The 21,394-nt window shown below is 36.4% G+C and overlaps 1 protein-coding gene and 1 long non-coding RNA gene across 2 annotated transcripts; one reads left to right on the top strand and one right to left on the bottom strand.

Annotated features, from left to right (window-relative positions):
- Nucleotides 1-1,438: 1,438 nt before the first annotated feature.
- Nucleotides 1,439-17,169, bottom strand: phaf1 (phagosome assembly factor 1). Its single transcript, XM_032580566.1, has 16 exons — nt 16,057-17,169; nt 14,705-14,787; nt 12,987-13,070; nt 12,837-12,880; nt 12,413-12,492; nt 12,240-12,334; nt 10,423-10,487; nt 10,156-10,268; nt 9,559-9,692; nt 9,365-9,448; nt 8,707-8,789; nt 8,544-8,587; nt 8,400-8,449; nt 7,091-7,149; nt 6,862-6,934; nt 1,439-5,472 (listed from the first exon to the last, which is right to left on the bottom strand). The coding sequence occupies exons 1-16, from the start codon at nt 16,118-16,120 to the stop codon at nt 5,377-5,379; spliced, it is 1,251 nt and encodes a 416-aa protein (XP_032436457.1). The 5' UTR covers nt 16,121-17,169; the 3' UTR covers nt 1,439-5,376.
- LOC116731064 (uncharacterized) lies at nt 4,186-20,371 on the top strand. Its single transcript, XR_004341527.1, has 3 exons — nt 4,186-4,196; nt 9,374-9,379; nt 20,228-20,371. It is a non-coding gene; the product is annotated as an uncharacterized LOC116731064 (long non-coding RNA).
- The last annotated feature ends 1,023 nt before the right edge of the window (nt 20,372-21,394 follow it).

The raw sequence follows: 21,394 nt of genomic DNA, 5'->3' as shown, positions 1-21,394 counted from the left end.
TTATACAGAAAACAAATGTTACACCTAGTGGCTAAACTAGGGTATTACATGCAACACAAAAATTGCTCCCACAAACACTATCCCACAGAAACGAGCATCTCCAGCACCAAGCAAACAAAAACTGGGCTCATACATTTCTTTTCTCAATCTGAATGTTCCACTTGGAAAGATTTCCCCAAAAAAGTTAAACAAAAACAACATGGACACCATATATAAAAACTACAACACGCTATTAATGTCTGTGGTGAACATATTTGGAAATATGGATATTTAGTATCATTTAATGCAACTAAATAAAAACGGGAAATAAAAAAAAAATAAAAACATTTATTACATTTATTAAATGTAATAAAGTCTTTATTACAATTAATATTTACTTGTTAAATGTAATAAAAATGCAGTTCCTGATAAGAAACAAATTAGGGCAAAAATATAAGATCTTACCAATTAGTTTTGATCTAGTTTCCTGTGCGCTCGAGATAAGAAACCTAATGAACAAGTATTGTTTTTCTGCAAGATATGGCAGTTTGTTTTATGGCAATAATGTATGAATACTGATGAAAAACTAGTAGTTCCACTGGCAAATTATTTAACTTACAAGACATTTTTTCCATGTTGTGAAATAATCTGCCATTGAAAATAGAACTTTTTCACCAATATTAATAAATTATTCACTTAAAGCAAACTCTTATATCTTAAAAGTTACTTTTAAGTTAGTTTCGTCGTAATTCTAGTGTGCTAAGATATTAGCACTAGAAACTAGACTAAAATTAGCTGGTAATATTTTGTGTTTTTGCAGTGTGGAGGTGAGGAGTGATGGTTTGCAGTTGTTTTACTGCAGCAGCATCACTGAATGTATTTCAGCTAAAGGGGGTAAACACTAGATATTAACGGGCAGGGTGTCCTAACTTTTTCCTCAAACAGAAAACACTTGGTTTCTTTTGTTTACAATTACTTCTGTGAGTATTTATTGTTTATGAATAACCAAATAAGTAATGGTCCCTGTATTTAAATTTTTTTTTAGATTACTAATTTATTCAATTTCCACAGCGACAGGAAGACCACAACTAGATCTTTAGACATGGAGACTGATTTTCGGCCTTTTTATAGTTTTATAAAACTAAGGTGACAATAATATTCTAGGTGTCAAAAAAGCAAGACAAACAAATAAATGCATATCTGAAATAAAAGCAGAAAAATACTGAAAAACCCAATCTGGGATTCTTTGCAGAAATGAGAAAAATAACTGGAACAAAAATCAGCCCATGCAACAGGTTGATGCTAATACTCAATGACAAACACACACACATTCACCAATGCAATTAAAATGCATTCTCACACTGTATGTCCCACAGAAAATAATTTTTACAGAGGAAAAAAAAGATAAAAACAGGCTCAGAGGGAGATGAGGCACAATGTTTCATTTTTTCTCTTAGACTTTTTTTAAAATACATTTTCTTCCACCAAAGCGAGTTTTGGGAAAATGTTTGACTTGTAGGACAGTTTTCACCAGAAAACATACCAAAGCAGAGATCAGTTCAACTTTAAATATTGGGAAACCTAACAGAACCCCAAAGAGATATGTTGGAAGTGGGTCTTCAAAACCCAAAAGGTTTGTCAAAGCTGAAGAAAGTGAGAACCTGAACATCCAGGCTCACCCCGTCATCCAGAGGGGGGCTGCACCATGCAGTGAAATCAGACAAATATCAAACTTTGTCCAGCAGAGAATGACGTGTAAATGAAGAGTTTATGTGCTTCACAGAGACTTCCGTTTACTGGCAGCCCTCCATCGTCCACTAGAAATACCAACGCTGACCGGCTGACTGAATCAGCCGAGAGCAGAAACTCTTTTCTGATCAACTTTCTTCACAACATAGAAGAGAAGAAACCAAGTCATAACAAAGAATGCCATGAAGAGCTATTTACAGCGTCTATACAGCTTCGCATGGACTCCACAACAACTTTTCTTTTGAGAAACACTAAAAAGCATTTATTGGTTAGAAATCTAAACACTAAAATGAGTTTCTCTGCACTGAAAACATTTCTTGCTACTTTAAACAGCCTATTTGGAAATTCACTGCTGCCTGAAAAGAAAAACATGCATTTAATGGCTCTCACATTATAAAAGTGTGAAAAAAAAAGAAACAAGCTAGTTTGGGATCCTTCAAAGGAAAAAATCACAAATAAAAACAATTCTAGAATACGTTTTGTTTGTGTAATGGCTCTGCCTACAGCGTCTAATAAATACCACTTGATCTGTTCCACATTTTGTCTCAGTACAAAAATCAAACTTCTATCATTTTATTTGGCTGAATATGATGTGATAAAATAAGTGGGAAAAATAGATGCATGATTATCAACATTTTTCCAAATGAAATGCATTTTAAATATTCTCCCTTTCCAGTAAATTCCTTAAATAAAATCAACAGCAGTAAGGAGTTGACTAAACACTAACAAAAAAATATATAATATAATCTATAATCTACAGTTTGAGAGTCAAAATCCGGCACATTTCAGATTGGCCTCTCCTTCAACGCACCTGAATCAAATGATCAGCTAATTTGTGGACTTTGTAGAATTTGATTGGATGCTGTGAAGCTAATTTAGCTATTTGATTCAGGTGTGCAGTACGACGTTTATATTAATTAGAATTATGAAAATAAATTTGCTTAATGGAAACGCGTCAATTACAAAGTTTTCGTAATACGATGAGGTGTTTTTTTTGGCTCTATCGAAATTAGTGCATGTCATAGAAACGGCACACGAGTCATCTGATCAACGACCGGATGTTACTACAGGCGGAAAAGACGAAGAGGACGACAGGAAGTGGTAGGAGGATGATGAGGCTTCATCTGTCTTTAATTACTTATAGCCTGTACAAACTTAATCACGTGTGACTTTAATTGAGTTTCTTATTTAATGAAAACATCGCAATTGTGTAATAGAGTTTTCCATTAGCGGACTATCAAAGTTTTGTGCACATTTGTAATGGAAACGCAGCTGTTTTTGAGATCCTTGCTTTGGATCAAAGCATATTCATGTGTTAGAATGGACCAGTCAAAGTTCAGGTCTAAATCTAATAGATCTGTGGCAAGATTTTAAAACTTATATTCACAGACGTTGTTTAAACAAAGAATAGCAGTTTGTGTACAGGAACAGTAAAGTTTGTGCTTGAACTTTGACAAAATGTGGAAAAATCCAAGGGTAGTAGATTATTCTTTTAAAGGCACAGTACTTACACCGAATATTTTGTAAAGGCGGCAAAACAAAAAAACATTTGCATCAAGGAACAATGAGAGAATTTGTCTATTAAAATGAATGCACAGTTTATTAATTAGTTTGTAATTAAAAACAAGGTAAATTTACACTCTGGGAGAAAGAAATGACTGATGCTGTTCACCATTTCCAAAACAAAAGTCGGGTTTACAACCACAGAAATGACGGCTGTTCTCTACGTCACAGTTCACTGAGGACGTCGACCACGATACGAGCTGACGGTAAACACGATGCGTCTTATCCAGAACGGATGAGCTGAGTCGGCTGATCATGTTGGATTATTACTGAAACACGGATTAAAAGCTGTACCACGTCTTCAAATTAAGATGGAGTTAGGAATATTTGAGACTCTGCAAGACAAGAAAACACACCGATCAAATGAAGACTTCCTAAAAGGTCTTTGGCTTTAGCATTTGGCAACTAAACAGAGATAACAGCAGATGGATCAGAAGCAGAACGGAAGAAAGCACTGAAGAAAGACGAAACGTTGTCGTACAGAACGCGATGGCGGACGCGCCGCCGCTCATCTGCACCAACACACACACCCACACACACATCCCTCCTACTCTTCAATACATATCCATCTCAAAGGATGGGGCACAATCAAGTAAAAATGTGTCTATTAGTGCAAATGTTAAAAACAAAAAAAGGAATCACAATAAATTATTATTATTACATAATGGAAATGGTTGTCATGGTGAGGGAGAAATGGGCTTTGGACGCTCAGACAGAACATGCAGGAAGGTTGGTAAAGCTGCAGTATTTAACTTTTACAAAAGTATGTTGGTTTTTAAACATAATAATTAAAACTGTCACCATGTTGGAGCAGTTTAATATGAGACAGATAATCTGTGAAAAGATCAAGCTCCTCCAACTCCTCCCAATGCAACTATTGCCATCTAAAAATACAACCAATCAGAGTCAGGAGGAGGGTCTTAGCGCTGTTGATCAACGTTGTGTACACGCGTTAACAACTTACCATTCAAGGAAATCCATTTATCTGCCATTATCTGTGGCTATGCTAACTACCTAAAGCATTTGTGGCAGGCTAGCAGAGAACAAGCAGAGGATGTGAGGTGATTGGCAGCGGTAAGACCCTCCTCCTGCCTCTGATTGGTTGTTTCTCATGGAGTTGTGTGTTCAGGTGACAGAAGGCAGAGAAGGTCAAGTTTTTCACAGATTATCTGTCTTATATTGTACTGTCACAACCTAATGATAATTTTAATAAATATGTAAAAAAAAAAAGTTTTTAATAAAAGTGACATGCTGTAGCTTTAATCAACCAAACGAAGCGAGGGCGCTTCCTGTTGTGCTCTTTGGAGATCGCTTCTCGTTCAGAGTCTTGCAGGTTGAGCTTTAACCATCTGGACCGGCCGCCGTTCATCAGAAACGAGTGACAGTCGGGGTTGAAATGGTGGGAAGTGAAGTCTGTAGAAATGAGATGATCGCTCTGATTGGTGACGGGAAACGGCTGCAAACGGACTCAGGAAGTGTTTGGTGAGGGAAGATGGAGATGTTTGGATCGCGTCAGGCTGGGTCTTGTGATTTAAAACAGAAATGGACGCTTAGCTTGAAGTATGTTTGGGCTCATGGTGCAGGACTGGAAGGGTTTGACTGGACCCAGTTTGGAGCGGTCTTGAAGCAAGAAGACGAGCGGGACTGACCGGGATGGCAGTGTGGTTGGCGGATGTAGTTTTATTAGTTTTATGTTTTCCTGCAGCGTTGATGAACCCGAATGCGTCACGTCACGATGGCATGAAGCTTCTCTTACTGTACAGGCAGCAGAACGGTCTCTGAGGTTTACAGGATGCAGATTTTACAGCTTTCTTTTCGAAGCATGCGAGCTGCTCTCGCAGCATCCCTGCAGGACGGGGCGTGTTTGGTACCAACAGAACACCGGATGCTGGTACCAAACAGGAGGCAGCAGGTCTGGTTTCAATGTCGACTTGTTCAATCTGAAGCACCTGAGCCAGGTTGTAGTGAATCTGTTAGGCCTGCTCAGGTAAAAAAAAAAAAAGGAAAAAAAAATCTGGTTTCGGTTCCAATTCAGTCAGCAAAAGAACTGTTGTTTGGGTCGGCCAGAATGGGCGTGGTTCTGGTTCAGTGGGAACTAGCGCTGGACTCGGGTCGGGCTTGACTGGTGGTCCTGGGAGCTCCATACAGGGTGACTGATGCTATGTGGTTGTTCTGCATCACCTGCAGAAGAAAACAGGGTCGTGTTAGAGAGACAGGATGCAGGTTCAGAACCGAAAGGTCGATTTTGGGCTTTTTGCTCCTCCCTAAAAAATAATCACCATTGGGATAGACTGTCTGGAAACAAAATAGATACAAATCTGGAAGACATCTAGAAGGCACAGAAGAGAATTAGGGCCACCAAAAAATAAATAAAATAAATAAAACTCTGACTTTAAACTCAGGACTTTTCTCAGAATCAGAATTGATTAAACTGCTTATACACCATCAAGGAAATTTGGCCTAGATCAGAGTGTGGATAAACTGCAGGTTTACAAATCCTATAATAAGGAAGAAACAGTTATATCATTATTTTCATATATTTACAATCTGAATGTTTGGTTTTATATTTGGATTCTGACACAAATCGACAGAATCAGAATTATGACCTTAAAGGACAGTTTAATGCGTTTTCCAGGCACATAGTGCCATTTTATAGCATCATCAAGTAACCATGTTAACTTCAGCTGTTGGAAAATTCTGTATATATCAAATATGACTTAAGAGAAATGTAACTTTCTAATTGAATGCCTTGTCAACTATGTCTCTTTAAGGAGCTCCTGTTTATTTGGATTTAAAGTGACAAGAGGCCCTAAAACATCTCATTCTGAAAGCAGCTGAAAACAGCCAGAACTGACCAGATTAATCTCAATGTCTAACAATGATTTTGTCTTAAAAATGTAATGAACATGTTTTGTACATATCAATCTATCCTAACCTGTTCAAGGAAGTATAAGTCACCTATAAACCAAACTTGTTGAAGCAGAAAAACATCTCAAACATTCAGTGAATCTGCTGCTCACACTCCTCAGGATTCACCTGTTAGGATCTGTAAAGGCAAGTGTAGCGCCACCTGTTGACAACAGAGGCTAGTTTATTCCCTCTGAAGAAAGTCAGACATTTTCTCTAACACAACAGATTTTGTTGTTGAAGTGTTAAATGCAAATGATTGCAGTTTTCTGGCTGATGGCCTGACCTGCTGATTCCTACTTTTCCAATTTTTCTGAAATGTCACTAAATATAGCAAGAAAGTTGGTGTGTTGGAAAGAATGGGATGACTATTGTTAACTGGAGACGTGCAGACATGACCTGGTGGGCTGGTCTGTCAGTCAAACCTCTCCAACAGGAGAGCAGAAGAAGACAGTGACTGATTTTAAACTTTTGTTGAGGTACATAAAAGCAACTTCACATGTAAGTATCGACTGATCACCAGTCTCCCAAAATTAAGGAAATCGGTGCACTCCCAGTTAAATGTGTAGCTTTTAAAAAACAGGATGCGATCTGAGCTTCTTTATCTTTGCAGCTTCATCCAAGTTGTTTCCAGACTAAAATGTTTGTTGTGAAAGTTCTGACCTCAAAAATCATCCTCTGCAGTCCGAAGCAGAAAGTGGAACCGAACGGGTTTGTGTTGTTGGCTGATGAAGACCTGCCAGAAATAAATAAAGATGAGAATTTCCTCTTGTGTAAAATATCACAGAATAATACCGAAGGAGCACCATCACTTGACATTCGATCGGTTTAAAACCTTCATGTCATCCATACCGACTCTGTTCTGTGAAATCATGACCATCGGAGTGTTTACCTGTGAAGGACGACGGGTTTTTCCATCGGATGACCCAGAAGCTCCTGAATCTGATCCCACTGATGCAGAAACACAAAGACGCCTCATCAAAACAGATTTTTATAAACAAATGCATAAATACAGCTGCTGATAATAAACAAACAGAAAAAATTTAAGCAAGCAGTCATTGTACCAGACTTAAAAGGTACTTAATGGACACAGCAGACACAATAATTTCAGAGTCAGGTGCTTTGCACAAAAACGAATCACTTTAGTTTTGAAAGGTTATTAAAAGATAATGGTGATAAAATTGAACTCATATCAAATGTTTGATTAAGACATAAAGCTACTACACTTTTCCTCGCTTGCAACAGAGAATCAAAATGTGTCTGTTTGGATTTACAGTCACGGTTCTGCCTGTCACAATAACACATTCTGTAGGATTATAAATTGCTCCTTTTATTAGAGCAATAAATGACAATATCGTTGTTTTAAGGTTGTTTTTAAGTAATATAGTGATATTGACATAATAATGCAAGTTCACCCTCTCAAAGACAAACAAACTGATTTTGTAAAGAACAACACTGGAACTGGAAGATATTATACATTTTTAAAATAAAACACAACCAAAGACAATTATATAAAAAAAACCAAACACAACCAAAACCATAAATAAAATGGACTTTGATGTATCTGTAAACAAAATGACCTCAAAGTCTGGTTATTCTAAGTTTCTATGAAAAAGCATTAAATGAAAATTACAGGTGGCATTATTATTACTGTAGAAACCAGATTATTTTAGCAACAATAATTACTGTTTGTCTGTTCAAATTAAAATAGATCTAATAGTTTTATGCATATTTCTTTTAAATTATGGTGCAACCATTTCAGGCATTTTTAGAAAAGGTTGTCATATCTGTCCAAGACTGATTGGACTATACATTAAAGAGGCTACTGGGTACTCTAAGAACATAATGACACTACACTGCAAAAACACAAAACCTTATAAAGTATTTTTGGTCTAGTTTCTAGAGCAAATATGTTATTACACAGACAAAACCAACTTACAATAACTTTTGTTTTAGGTCAATAATTCCTATAATATTGATGGAAAAGTACTAGTTGTCTTGTTATAGATAAAATAACCTGTAATCACTATTAAGGAATTACTGACTGAAGACAAGCTTTCCAGCCCAATCATTGACTTCTTAAAAGTACTTATCCAACTAAATGTGTAGTTAAAAAAAAAAAAAAAACAGGATACAAAGCTTAAAATCAAAATATCCAAACTTTGATAGAAGCCGTTTTAATATTTCTTCTCATAACTGACCTTGCTGTAGGTGGTTAAGATGCAGTCCTCCGTCTGAGAGTCTGCTCCTTCTGAAGAGTCAGAAAACAACAACAGGTTGAAGAAAGATCCCAGTAAAGCACAAATACAGAGATTAAAACTCTGACCAATCAAGTGACAGCTCACCTTTTTTGATGACTAGCGGGATCTTAAAGTCACATCGATGGTATCTGGGACAGCAGAAATAATCAGTCACATCAAACTCCGCAACAAAAGGACTAATATGATTAAAGTTGAGATATAGAGGAGGTGATAACAAAAGGTGGATCTGACAGCAGGAAATATTTACATATTAAAGTTGTAATGCCCAGGGAAGTTCGTATGGAGGACGAACTTCTTAACCAGGTGGGTCGTCGAGTCAAACAGGATGTCCTGAAACACAACACAACCCATCGATCAGCTGTAGCCCCAGTCAACCTGAGTAAACGGAGATAAACGCAGCCCTGCAGCCTCACACGGGGCCGTGCTGCTGTTTTTAGCTCATCTCTGCAGTAGCGCCAGATGAGTTCAGCTTGTTTACTTTCCCAGGGCAGGCTGCCCAAACCGCTCCGGGGAATTCAGGCAGTGACCCGCAAAGGTCACTGGATAAACATCTGTTTAACTCCGAAAACGACAGAGAGGGGCAACACAGGCTCATGTTGTCTAAAAGACACCAGCTGGGATGGCAGAGTATTAAAATGCGTTGTTAATGATTCATTTCAAGGCTAAAGCAATTAAACAGATTAATTGATTATTGAAAGAACAATAATTGTATTTTTAATATGACATAAGTTTAAAAAAAAATCTGCAGAATGTGTTAATTTGTTAATGTGAATAATTGTCAAAATAATCTACGGAATAAAATAAGTAGTGCAATTTACATTTCTAAGTTCCCAGAATTACAATATCAAAACCATTAAATGTTTGGTGCCATGCTCCCAACATTTTATAAGGCTGGTCCCACGTACCACTCCGAGGGTGAAGTAGTTGAAGAAGTAGTCGTTACATTTAGAGGGAACCTGCTTGTGAGGAGACGGAGAATGGATCTTCATCTAAAACACACAGGAAAAGGTGAACATTTTTATTTCAAGTTTCATTTTACTTAAGCAATGTGAATGCAACACAGATTCATAAGACTCTCAAAAGGAGAAACAGCTCTGACCTTATCCTCAGATTTGTAGAAGACTTTATGCGGCGAGCCCAAAGTGCCCAGAACGTCCTGACAGGAGTCTCCAAAGAAGATGCTCCTCTCCACATACCGGACCTTAGCATCAGCCATCACACCGAGTCCAGAACCTGCAGCAGGAACGGGAGACAGTCACACAAGCAAGTTACAAAAATATTCTAGTCCTGTTTTTCTCAATCCTCAGTTTAATGCAGTACCAGTATCATTAGATAATATGTCTATTAGAATATTTAATAAACAAAATATTCACTGAACTCCGATCCAAAACTGCACAGGTAAATGAAATGAATCAAGCAGGTTCTGTTACTGTTTATAATCAGAGTTTCATTGAACTTTACTGGAAGCTGATTTTATATTTTATAAAATCAATTATATAAACTTTTATAAACTACAAAACTGAATTCCTGTTGTCTGCTAATCCATCTAACCAAATATATTAATAGGGTCAGTTTTAAGTAATGGAACTAATGGAATATTCCAAATAACATTGCTGGAAGAGTTTTTGGACTTGGATGCTTCAAAAAGCAGCAGATTGACGACAGTCAGTCATTTTCAGTCTTTCAGGTGCGTTACCTGCTGTGAGAAGGCGGAGCTTGAGCCCCAGAGGACCCGCCCCATCCCTCAGGACGTCGACACCCTCTGCAAAGATGTTGCCCATAAAACAAGCCAACGGCATCGCAGGAGCTCTGAGAAAACACAGGAAACATTCCAGTCTGAACTGGTTTGAAAACTTATTCTGCTGCTCCGTATTTTCTCCTGATTAGATTTGACATAAACGCATTAATGTCCTCTAGCAGGAAGGTCACTGGGCCACATGGAAGTGTTGTGGTCATTATGTACTTTGTTTCTTGGAGGTTGTTGCCAGTGTAGATGTGCATCCTCTTGACCATGGCTCCATGTGGAATCTGCAGGAAGGATGAAATAACAACACAGCTAGTGAGCTGGCGCATAATGTTAAATGTTTACGAGGTATGAAAGATTGAATTCATAGTGATGTAGCAAATAATACACTTTATTTGTCCATTCAGGAGTTATTCTGACATGAAATGTCCATTTTATATAACATACTAGAGGTGTAATGGGGACTGACATCAATGAGTTGGGACTAGGGCTAAAACAATTAATCGAATTCATCATGATTAATCGATCACAGATGGAATAGTTTTATTTTAAATGAAGTATTCAGACTTCAAAACGGTCATTTGCTGAACTAATAAAACACTCAGCAAACTAATTATGCCAAAACTGTAGAAAAAATATGTATATATTGCATTTAAGTTAGAAAAATAAGAGTACACCAGAGGAATGCTACGTTGTTGCACTTCAGGCAATAAAAGTTTTATTTTCTTGTTAATTTGTTTACTTGCATCTTTAAAAGTATTTGTAATGTATAAAAATGACTTAAGTGGTCAAATGTAGCCCCAGTTAACCTGTAGCAGAGGGTAAACGGAGATAAACGCAGCCCTCTAGCCTCATTCTGCAATCTGCAGAATGCGTAAATTTTTTAAAATCTGATTTATTGATTAATCGTCAGAATAATTGAATACTAAAATAATCTTGCAGCCCTAGTTGGGACATGTTTGGATCATGACTCTCAGCCATAAGATGCCACATTTGAACTAATGTTGACTTGTATGAAAAAAGCCTGACAAACAAACAGCAGTTGAGCTCAGAGTATATCTATTAATAGTCTTTCTTTCATGGTGTTTTCACACCTAACAGTTAGAAAGATTCTGTTCCATTGGGGACCAAAATTGCAACATTGTTACATTTTCAGTTGCTGCTGTTCTCTTTCACACTGCACTGTGTCAAACCCTTTTCTCTTTTTTTTTACTTTTTTTGAGTAACCTGTTCCCGTCCTCCTCCCCTGTGGGGGCGCTGCACCAAAAACCACTGAAGGAAACAACACGAAAGCCTCTGAAGAGGAAACGGAACACAAATTCCTTCTTCACAAAATGTAAACAAAAATGAAGTGGTGTCAAATTTTAGCAGATGTAGTATTTCTCTTTTGTCTTTGGTAAAAGACCATTTACCCAGAATGCTCTGAACTGTAGTCCACTCCCTGCTTTTGGAGCGGTTTCCAGTCTGCTTAGTGTTCACATATGCATTCAAACAGCACCAGAGTTCATTTCAACCAAACCGAGACATAGGTTTCTAGGCGTATCAGAGTTTGCCTCTTTGGTCCGTACATTGCAAGAACAAAATCTTACCAAGTATTTTTGTGTAGTTTCTAGTGCAAATATCTCAGTACACTTAAAAAGACTAAAATAACTTACAAGTAGCAATAAATAGGAGCCTGTTTTAAGTAAATAATTTCTTAAAGTTGATGAAAAAACACTGGTTCCACTGGCAGAGTATTTCACTTGTAATATGCAAAAAAGGTCTTGCTGTAAGTGACAAAATTCTGCCAGTGGAACTAGTACTTTTTAATCAATTTTAAGGAATTATTTATTCAAAACAAGCTCCTATAACTTCATGAAAAGTGTACTAAGATGTCTGCACTACTCGACCAAAAACACTTGGTAAAATTCTGTGTTTGAAATGCATCAGAGTTGGACTAAATCAGTTTAAACCAGTCTGGTGAATGGACCTTAAGTCACCAGGTTCTGGTCCTTAAGTCTTCTTTAACAGGCTGAAGGGAACCGGTCCATTCTTACCTCGTATTTTGGAGCTTCATTCCACGAATCCAGTTGAAAGGAGAAGGAAAGTCCTCGAAAGTTGAGATGGAACAATTGCTCTGCAGCATTATAAACTGCACAAAAGGAGACAATGTTCATTAAACTACATTTTAAGTTGTTTATTTGTGAATAAAATCTTTGTTATTAAGTACCTCCAGGGTGAGTCGCTCCAAATGACTGGTCTATTTGCTCTATTGTGGGGGTGATGGCCTGAGAGTTGAAATGGACTCCACTAAAATACAGCACACACAAACACAGCATGTTGGGTCAGTTAGCGCTCATACAGCAAAGAGCTGCATTAGAGAAAGAACGACTGAGAGAAACTGGAAGCGGTTCAGCAGGAAGAGACAATAACAGAGGAATAATCTAACAGATACATTAACATAAACAGATTAAATTACTGTGACATGACTGAGCAGCTGTGGGTCTCAGAGGGAGCGATGACTCAGCTGTGAAAGTGGCCTTTTGGATCTTATAGCTCAGACTTATTACCAACCAACAAGAGTGACTTACTTATGAACGTAGGATGAAGCAGAAGTCTAACATTATTATGCTTGTAAAAATCCTTGTACTCACCAGTACTTCAACTTGACTTTGCTCAGGTCGTACACTTCAATCACCTAATATGTAAAAGCATAAATCCAGCCAGTAATAAAGAGGCGGTAAGTGACAAAGGTCAGCGCTACAATGGGAGTTTGATATCTGTGCTAAATGAGCCATTCTCACCTTGAGTCTCTGATTTGTGGCGTCAAACAGCAGTTTAATCCCATCCTGAGTCAGGTTCAGTATGAGGTCGTGGCTGAGCGGTGTCTGGAGGGATAATGGGAAATCTCGGTCATAGTTTCTTTAATACAAACAAACAAAAAAAAACAACTCCTTTTTTTTTTTTACATTTTTCTTGCTTTTTAAACCCCAGGGTCTCTTCCTTTGCATTAACTCGGTTCACAAAAGCAACATTTTTGGTAATAAACTGTTTTTGTTAGTCGCTTCCAATTGATTGAAATGCACAAGATGTTTGGTTTTTTTCACTGATTTTAGTTACAGAGAGTAAAAAATGGAAAGTGATAAACAACATACAGAACAGATCAAAAGTTTGGACACACCTTCTAATTAAAATGGGTTTTCTTTATTTTCATGACTATTTATAAGGCAAGAAATCCCACTTATTAACCTGACAGGGCAGGTTGACCTATGAAGTGAAAACCATTTCAGGTGACTACCTCTTGAAGCTCATCAAGAAAATGCAGAGTGTGTGCAAAGCAGTAATCACAGCAAAAGGTTGCTACTTTGAAGAAACTAGAATATAAGGGGTATTTTCAGTTGTTTTACACTTTTTTGTTTAGTGCATATTTCCACATGTGTTATTCATAGTTTTGATGCCTTCAGTGTGAATCTACAATGTCAATAGTCATGAAAATAAAGGAAACTCATTGAATTAAAAGGTGTGTCCAAACTTTTGGTCTGTACTGTAAATACAAGTCACACAACAAAACTGCAAACAGACAAGCAATCTAACTTTAAGCATTATGCTAATTTTGTTCAGCTGAAACTTGATAAACTAGTTATTATCTGGGCTCTTTGTTCACTGTAAACCCTAGACAGAAACACATTTAATTATTTGTTACATGATTATTGCAATGTTCACCAATATGATCTGTGCAGATTTGACACATTTAATTGAATGACAAAGTAGAAACTGATGTTCACTGTACCAAAGGTGCATTAAATGCAGAAAAAAGTAAAACAAGGTTTCCTAAGGCATAATTTATGAGTTTCTTAGGCCTAACAATTTATAGTTTTCCTGCATTCTACATGTTTGTAAATGAACAGCACAATAAACCGGGATGTGTCATTTTTTGGCATAGAGTCACACAAGAAGCTTCAACTTAACTGAAATGATTCATAGGTCAGACTAACTAAAATTGGAAGGACAGGAATGAAAATGTGTGCATAAACAAAAAGAATGAGAAAGAATGTCAGTAAACTTAGATAAAAAATTGATGGAAGGGGCGTGTGGTGGCACAGGGGGTTAGCACGCCCCACGTTTGGAGGCGGGTACGACTCCCGGTCCAGGTGACCTTTGCCACATGTCTTCCCCCCTCTCCTCGCCCTCTTTTCTGTCTGCCTACTGTCGCAAAAAATACGAGCCACTAGCGCCGCAAGAACTCTTCGGAGAAACAAATGGGAAAGAAAAATAAATAATAAAAAATGATGAAAACCACCTTTAATATCAGTAAACTGAATGCTGGACAATGTGTTTTTTAACGGTAAGGTAGGTGTGGCTTACAGTCTTACCAAAGATTTAATTTCAAAATAAGTCTTTTGAAAATGCAGAAAGTCTGCAAGACTTCCAGAGCTGCCAAATTCTTTTGCAAGCTGATTAACATTTTTTTAAGGTTACACAACCAACAGAGGCCCTATGAGCAGAGCTGCAGCTGGCTCACCTGTTCGCTGTATAGCACCTGGACATTTTTGATTACACGGCAGTGTTTCTGGAGGATAGAGATGGCCTGGGAAAATGGCATCCCTGTAAAAATAAAGACATGTACACATAAAAGAGGAATACTGTTACAAAGTCCTGAAAGTGGAGTCATCTGACTGCTGCTAATTCAGGTCATTTAATTCAAAGTAAATATAATCTCAAGGTACTTTACTAGACAAGAGCAATTTATACAGAGCTGTACAGAGACAGACAGGCATAATTAGGGGAATTAACATAACTGAAAAGTTCATTTCTTTAAATAATTCAATTCAAAAATCGAAACTTGTATATTATATAGGCTCCTTACACACAGACTGATGTGTCAAGTTTTATTACAGGTTTTGGTTATTACAGCTTATAGATTTAAACTCTCAATCCATTTAAAAAAAAAAAAAAAAAACATTAGCAAAAAAAAAAAAAAAAAAGTTATTAAATCTGGTGAATCGCCACCAAACTACTGAATAGGAACAGCTCTCAAGGCTCCACTTATCCTTGTTGCATTTGCATGTTTTTTTTTAACAGAATTTTTTCCTTAACTTTTTATAAGCATTCCATGAATAGAGATTGTCTTTAACATATTGGCTTACCCACATTCTGGACATAAGATTTTCTACTAGACCAGCATTTCCTAAAGTTGGGATCGGGACCCTATTTGGGGTCACACATAACTGCAGGGTCTATAAATGTTGTAAAAGATTTTTTTTTAAATTGGTCATGAATAAAAATAAGAGCAATATATTGGCCAATACAATGTCTACTGATAATGATTTTGCTTGTTATTTTAACTAACTCAGCAAAAAAATTTTAATGCTCAACCAAGAGTCATAATCAAGAATCTTTAACATTTTAAATTTGAGGGTCAGAAGTTGAAAACCTTAGGAAATTAAATACTAGAATAACAATATTATTATTTTATAGAGTAACATTTTTCTATTAAAAACCTTCTATACTTGTTGTCACCTTCCTAAAATAACAGCTTAAGTCAGTTTTTGCCAAAAATAACTTTTTTGTGTGGCTAAATCATCAAATTTACAATTAGCAGTTGGTGGTTTTCTTTTTTCTGCAGATGCCATTTTTTGGGCAAAAATGACATCACCATTATTTTAGGAAGGCGACTAAATCCAACTTTTTAATTTTTCAGGCAATTATCACAAATCCACAGAAATAAGATGAATCCCTCTGTGTGTAATAAGACTATTTTAATTTCTCTTTTGAGTTAAATTATGGAAATAAAGCTAGTAATATCCTAATTTGCTGATACAGTGACATTGTCACATAACTTCATCCTAACTGGTTCTAATGTTTGACACTCACCTAAGGCGAATTCCCATTGCTCATTTCCTAGTGATCTCTCAGGTACCACCTCCAGATCCAGCATTGGCAAGTAGTGTGGGGGCAGCTCACCTCACCTCAAGACTCTGTGGGACCCTGTCTCTGTTTCTGCTGGCTCTCCCTGATCACAGCGACTTCCCAATGCACGTTCAGCGTCCTATTTTAAATCATAACGATGAACTTTCTTAGTTCAAAGCTGCCAAATTCATGAGCATCAAAGCGGGTTGTTCCTTATCTCATGATATTTGTCCTGGGTTGTAAATCAGCTCCAAAGAAGAGGTATAAAAGTGTTTAAGATTTTTCTACCTACGAAAAAACTGTTTAAAACATAAAAATAGCAAAAATATCCAGCACGGACTGACAGCTTGCGGATAAACAAATGACGCAACCTGCCAGCAAACCTAAAACACACAAGACGAAGCTGTCAGTCAACCAACAGTTTGTTTATGAACTCTAAAAATCAATAAAGACAACCTGACACACGCTGCAGAGCAGAGATCAGTTCAACTTGTTCAGGAGCGGGACAACAGATGGCACAGTGAAAAATAAACACATATCAACTCTGATGATTATTCCCTTTCCAATACAGCCGTTATGATTCGTATCTGTGAATGTCGGGCGATTACGAAAGGGGGGAAAAAAAATCTAAAAATGTCTTAAATCTGCACTGCAAGCTAACGTTAGCAAACCAATTAGCTGCCCCTGACGGTGTCCCGGTTATTAATTATAACTATAAATATAAATAACGGAAATGCAAACAGAAATACTTGAGTGAAGCGAGAGAAAGTTATTATCCTGCTTGGGATTGAAACAAAGAGACGCCGTGGGCTGTCGCTGCTGTTTTTCTCCCTTCAGCTCAGGAGCTAGCTCCGCTGCTGCCCGCCGGGGACGCACGTTCAGACCTCCACGCGACGTGACGCGTCCCTTTGCCCGGTAAATGGCCGCTGCCGTGTCCGTTCCTCAGCTTGTCACCGAGTCCGTTAATGTCGAGGGGCCGACGAGAGAGACGCAGCGACAACAGCAACTTCAGACATCAACAACAGCCAGCGGGATCAGCTGATAGCTCTACTTCCTGTGCTCGGACAACGTCCTAGGCTGGCGTGATGACGTCACTCACACGTTTCTAAACAGCCGCTAAGTGTGCTTTTTTTTTTTTTTGCATAGGCAGGAAAATGTGGAAGTAAATACGTGCCAGAGGCATTTTTTAAATTCAAATCCTGATGGCACATATTTACTTCCATAAAAACATAAACATATTAATATTCCTAGGTAATGTAGGGGGGTAAAATGTCCACTATTCTAATTTATAAATACATCAATAAAAACTAATATTAATATTTATATATGTAATAACTTGGGGTGCATTTTTATTTAAAAAATTAAAAATCATTTACTATAATTTGATATATAGAGGGGCCCATATCTATAAGTTAGATACTTATTTCATTTAAATATTTCAATAAAATACTATCTTTATTGAGTAAATATTACATAAATAATAAGTTAGATGTAATGCTGTAAATGAGGAATGAAGAAGAGGTATAATACTCGCATATTATGTCAGTTAATTATGAAATAAATAAGAAAATCTGAAACTTCATAATTAAAAATTATAAATGATTATTTCATTACTTTTTCAATAATTTGTGTTTATTACTTATTGATAAATATGTCTACATATTTAATCCAGATAAATGCAATTATATAACTTACATATACATTATTCATAAAATAATTTTCTATGGTTTGTACATAAAAATAAAATAATAAATATATTGGTACTACTTTAAAAAATACTAAGTCCAAGAAGGACATAAAATGCTGTCTAAAAGAAAACAGCAAACATTGAAGGCAAATAGGGGAATTGATATACATTTATTGTGATAAACAATCAACATTTTGAAATGAATATCTCATATTATATGTTAAACTCCTCTGAGAGGACAAGTTCAACATTAAAGTAGATGAAAACACAGAGCACACAAACAGTAAAAGAAATGCAAGAAGGTTTACTCAAGCTACAAAACATCCAAGTCGTTCTAATATAAATAAGTTAAAAAAGTAACAGATAATGTAGAAAAGAAAATGATATTTTAATGGTTTGACTTAATGCCTGCATTAAGAAAAGGAAAGGATGGATTTGATGCTTTAGTTTTTTTTTAAATTCTAGTTCACTTGGTGCAAGTGGTGGAGAAAAGATTGAGTTTTTAATTTTTCTTAAACCTAAAAGCAAATTAGTTTTTTCTTTGGAAAGCTCTCAGTTTTCTTCCAGGTTTGAATCTCAAAGCTTCAATTCAGAGAATTTAGAACAATTTTCTTATTCTATTTTATTTTTGTAGAATTCCTCATTGTCCAAGTATAAATCAAATAAATTTCCTTTAAATAGACCAAATCATCACAAGAAAAGGTTGCTTCTTAAGAACCTTTTCCCTCCTCATTATATTTCTGTTTGTACGACAATATAATTTATTCTCTAAACATGAGACGTTAGAGAATTTGTAATCAACGTTCCAGTTTAATTAATGGACTCTGCTTGTATACCTTTAACTCACACAATAACATCCACATTCTCTCCTTTACTTCCTTTAAGCTAAAAACACCACAATCGACCATAAAACCACTCCTCATCATCCTGCAGGTTCAAGCAGAAAACAAAGATTTTAAAAACATTTTTGACTAATTACTTACTGAACCAGCGGAGAATAAATCACCTGATTGCCAGAAGAAATAACACAATCGAGCCAATAAGTTTTACCATTTTAAAAGCTAGAGTAAAGTATTATTATGTCAGATAAAGTTGTTTCTGTTGTGACCCCTGAGTTGATTTTATGGCTGCATTTGCAGAGAGAACCTGAAGAAAATTGGTTGAAAATCCAAACTCCAGTTTATCATGTTAGTTTTGTTTAATTTCTTTTAAAGCTCATTAAAATGCTGAAACTGTACAAAAACCATTATGAGTCTGCATTTATCTAAATAAGTCAAACTTAAAGGAGCCAACGGCAACACAACCGTTCATTTCACAAAGTGTAAAACATTTTCTGATTACAGGACTTGACTCAATCCACATTCAGGTGGATTTATTTAAAAAAATAGAACAATACAAAAATCATTGATAAAGAGTACATAAAAAAAGCAACAAAAGTCCTAAAACCTCCCAATTCTCTGGAGATGCTTTTCTTTTTTTTGATTTACACAAAATATTCTACAGTTGCTTCAGGTATAAGCTGAGAAAAGAACTAAAAACTCCTACTGAGACGAGAGAAATATAAAAAGTAAACATCCTGACTTTCACACAACAAAAGGAAGGTGACGACATACAGGAAAACACATGGCTTCAATAGACGAGTGCCGTAACCGGACAGGGAAAAGCGAACTGCTTTCAGGCTTTTACGGCCCTGCAAAGACGAGGAGCATCTGGGTGACGTGGAGTCCGGGAACTAAATGCATCTCTGATGAGTTATTTATGCTCATTCTGGTTCAGTAAGAACTGAACCGGTTCATAAGTTCAGTTCAGTTCTCCGTAGGAGCAAACTGTAGTTAATGTGAAGCGAGCCGAGAAAAACCGAGCTTCATGATCACTCAACAGATTTTCATTTACAGATATCATCACTTTACAGGACGTTGTATGTTTTTCTTGATTTTGATCCATTGTGTTAGAATATTTTAGGATTAAATGTTTGGACTTCACTGAGTTCACCTGTGAATATGGATTTCACAACGATCATTTTAGGTTATGTCTCATGAATTTAACTTTTAAACTTTCTTTTTAACGGTCTCAAGATGAAAGGCAGTTGTTTTTCTAAATAGGGGTTGTGATGAGTTGATATGAGCAAACAATATTTGAGCTGCAGTTTGGAAGATTTTATTTATTGGGGGACTAAAGTAAATCCTTAATTTATTACCAAAACTGTTAATTATTTAATTAAAATTACAAACAAAAACATAACTTATTAAGTTATGTTATCCAAATATGTCTAGAGTATATATTTCTTTTGTTTTATTTACAAAAAGCATCACTATTTCTCTAATTAATAATTTGATGGTTGCATTCTTCAGTACGTTGTACATTTATTTTACTTATCAGTGAGCTGGACAAACATTGCTCTTTTTAAAAAACTTGATCTGAAGTCGACTTGCTGTGCAGGTTAACCAGGGTCTCTTTGATGGACAGTTGAAAATATTTCATGATGAACTGCAGCACCATAACAAACATTATGATATTTTAACTGCTTCAAAGTTTAGATTTAATTATCATTCCAGTATTTATTCCATTATTGTCTCCAAAATATTTGCACATATATCTATGTATCAAATGCTTGTTTCCAATTTTACATCAATAATTTTAAGATATACAAAAGTGGCACTTATGGCACTCTGTACTTGTAATGCAGAAGTCAAACTATAATGTCACTAATAGCAACTAAAGACAACATTTCTGATTGTGAAAATAAAACACTGTGTAAACACTAGAGTTCACTCAATCCAATAAAGTATCAGCTCCTTGTCCTGATCATAATATTATTGATTAATTGGTATTAGAAAGGTGCTGACAGTGATAAATACCAACCTCTGGTGTTGACCTATTTAAAACACAACAGTAAACCTTCCAACCAGACTTGCTAATGTGTGCAAGTTGGAAGCGGTTTAAAACAGAAAATCATTTTGGGTGTTATTTCCACCCAAATTTAGGAGTTTGGGTTTTGCTCAAAGTGGCGTGGAAACAGCCGCACAGCTGAAAGCGGCGAGTTTCTGAAAACAATTAAGTTGAATCCTTAATTTCCTTCAGGAAACTGAAGGAAAGTTATTAATTATAGTAAAAACTTCAAGCCAACAACAGTCAACCGCGATCCCTTCCTACGATTACTCTGACTGCCAATAGCTACTCCACATAACCCCACAATAACCGTTAAGCTTTAATTTTGTGTTGAGGTTCTTTTTAATGATTCTGAAAATCATAAGGAAGTACTGTAAGTATTATGTTGCAGCTTTGTTTTTTCATTAGAGTAATAAAAAGGAAGAAAATGATTTTATTTAAGGGTTAAAACTTTTTGACAACCAGACTTTGAGTCACCCAGTTGCTCCTGATCAAAGAGCAGACAAAGAGCACTCCCAGGATAAAGAGGCTGCGATACAAGCAATAAAGAGCAAAGGAAGCCCCATATTTGATTTCATGCAATAAAAAGACAAGCAATGTGGAGATCAAGACTGTTTGTATCACATAGTGCAAAACCTCTCGGAAGACGAAGGACGTTTAAATCTCCTCCTTGTAGCCGTTTCTATATTTAGAGCCTTCAGGTTGTGGCTACAGAACCTGTGATGT

This window comes from Xiphophorus hellerii, chromosome 2 (assembly GCF_003331165.1).
Source record: "Xiphophorus hellerii strain 12219 chromosome 2, Xiphophorus_hellerii-4.1, whole genome shotgun sequence".
NCBI lineage: Eukaryota > Metazoa > Chordata > Actinopteri > Cyprinodontiformes > Poeciliidae > Xiphophorus > Xiphophorus hellerii.
Note: the sequence above shows the minus strand (reverse complement) of the source record. Positions and strands in the feature narration are given on the sequence as shown.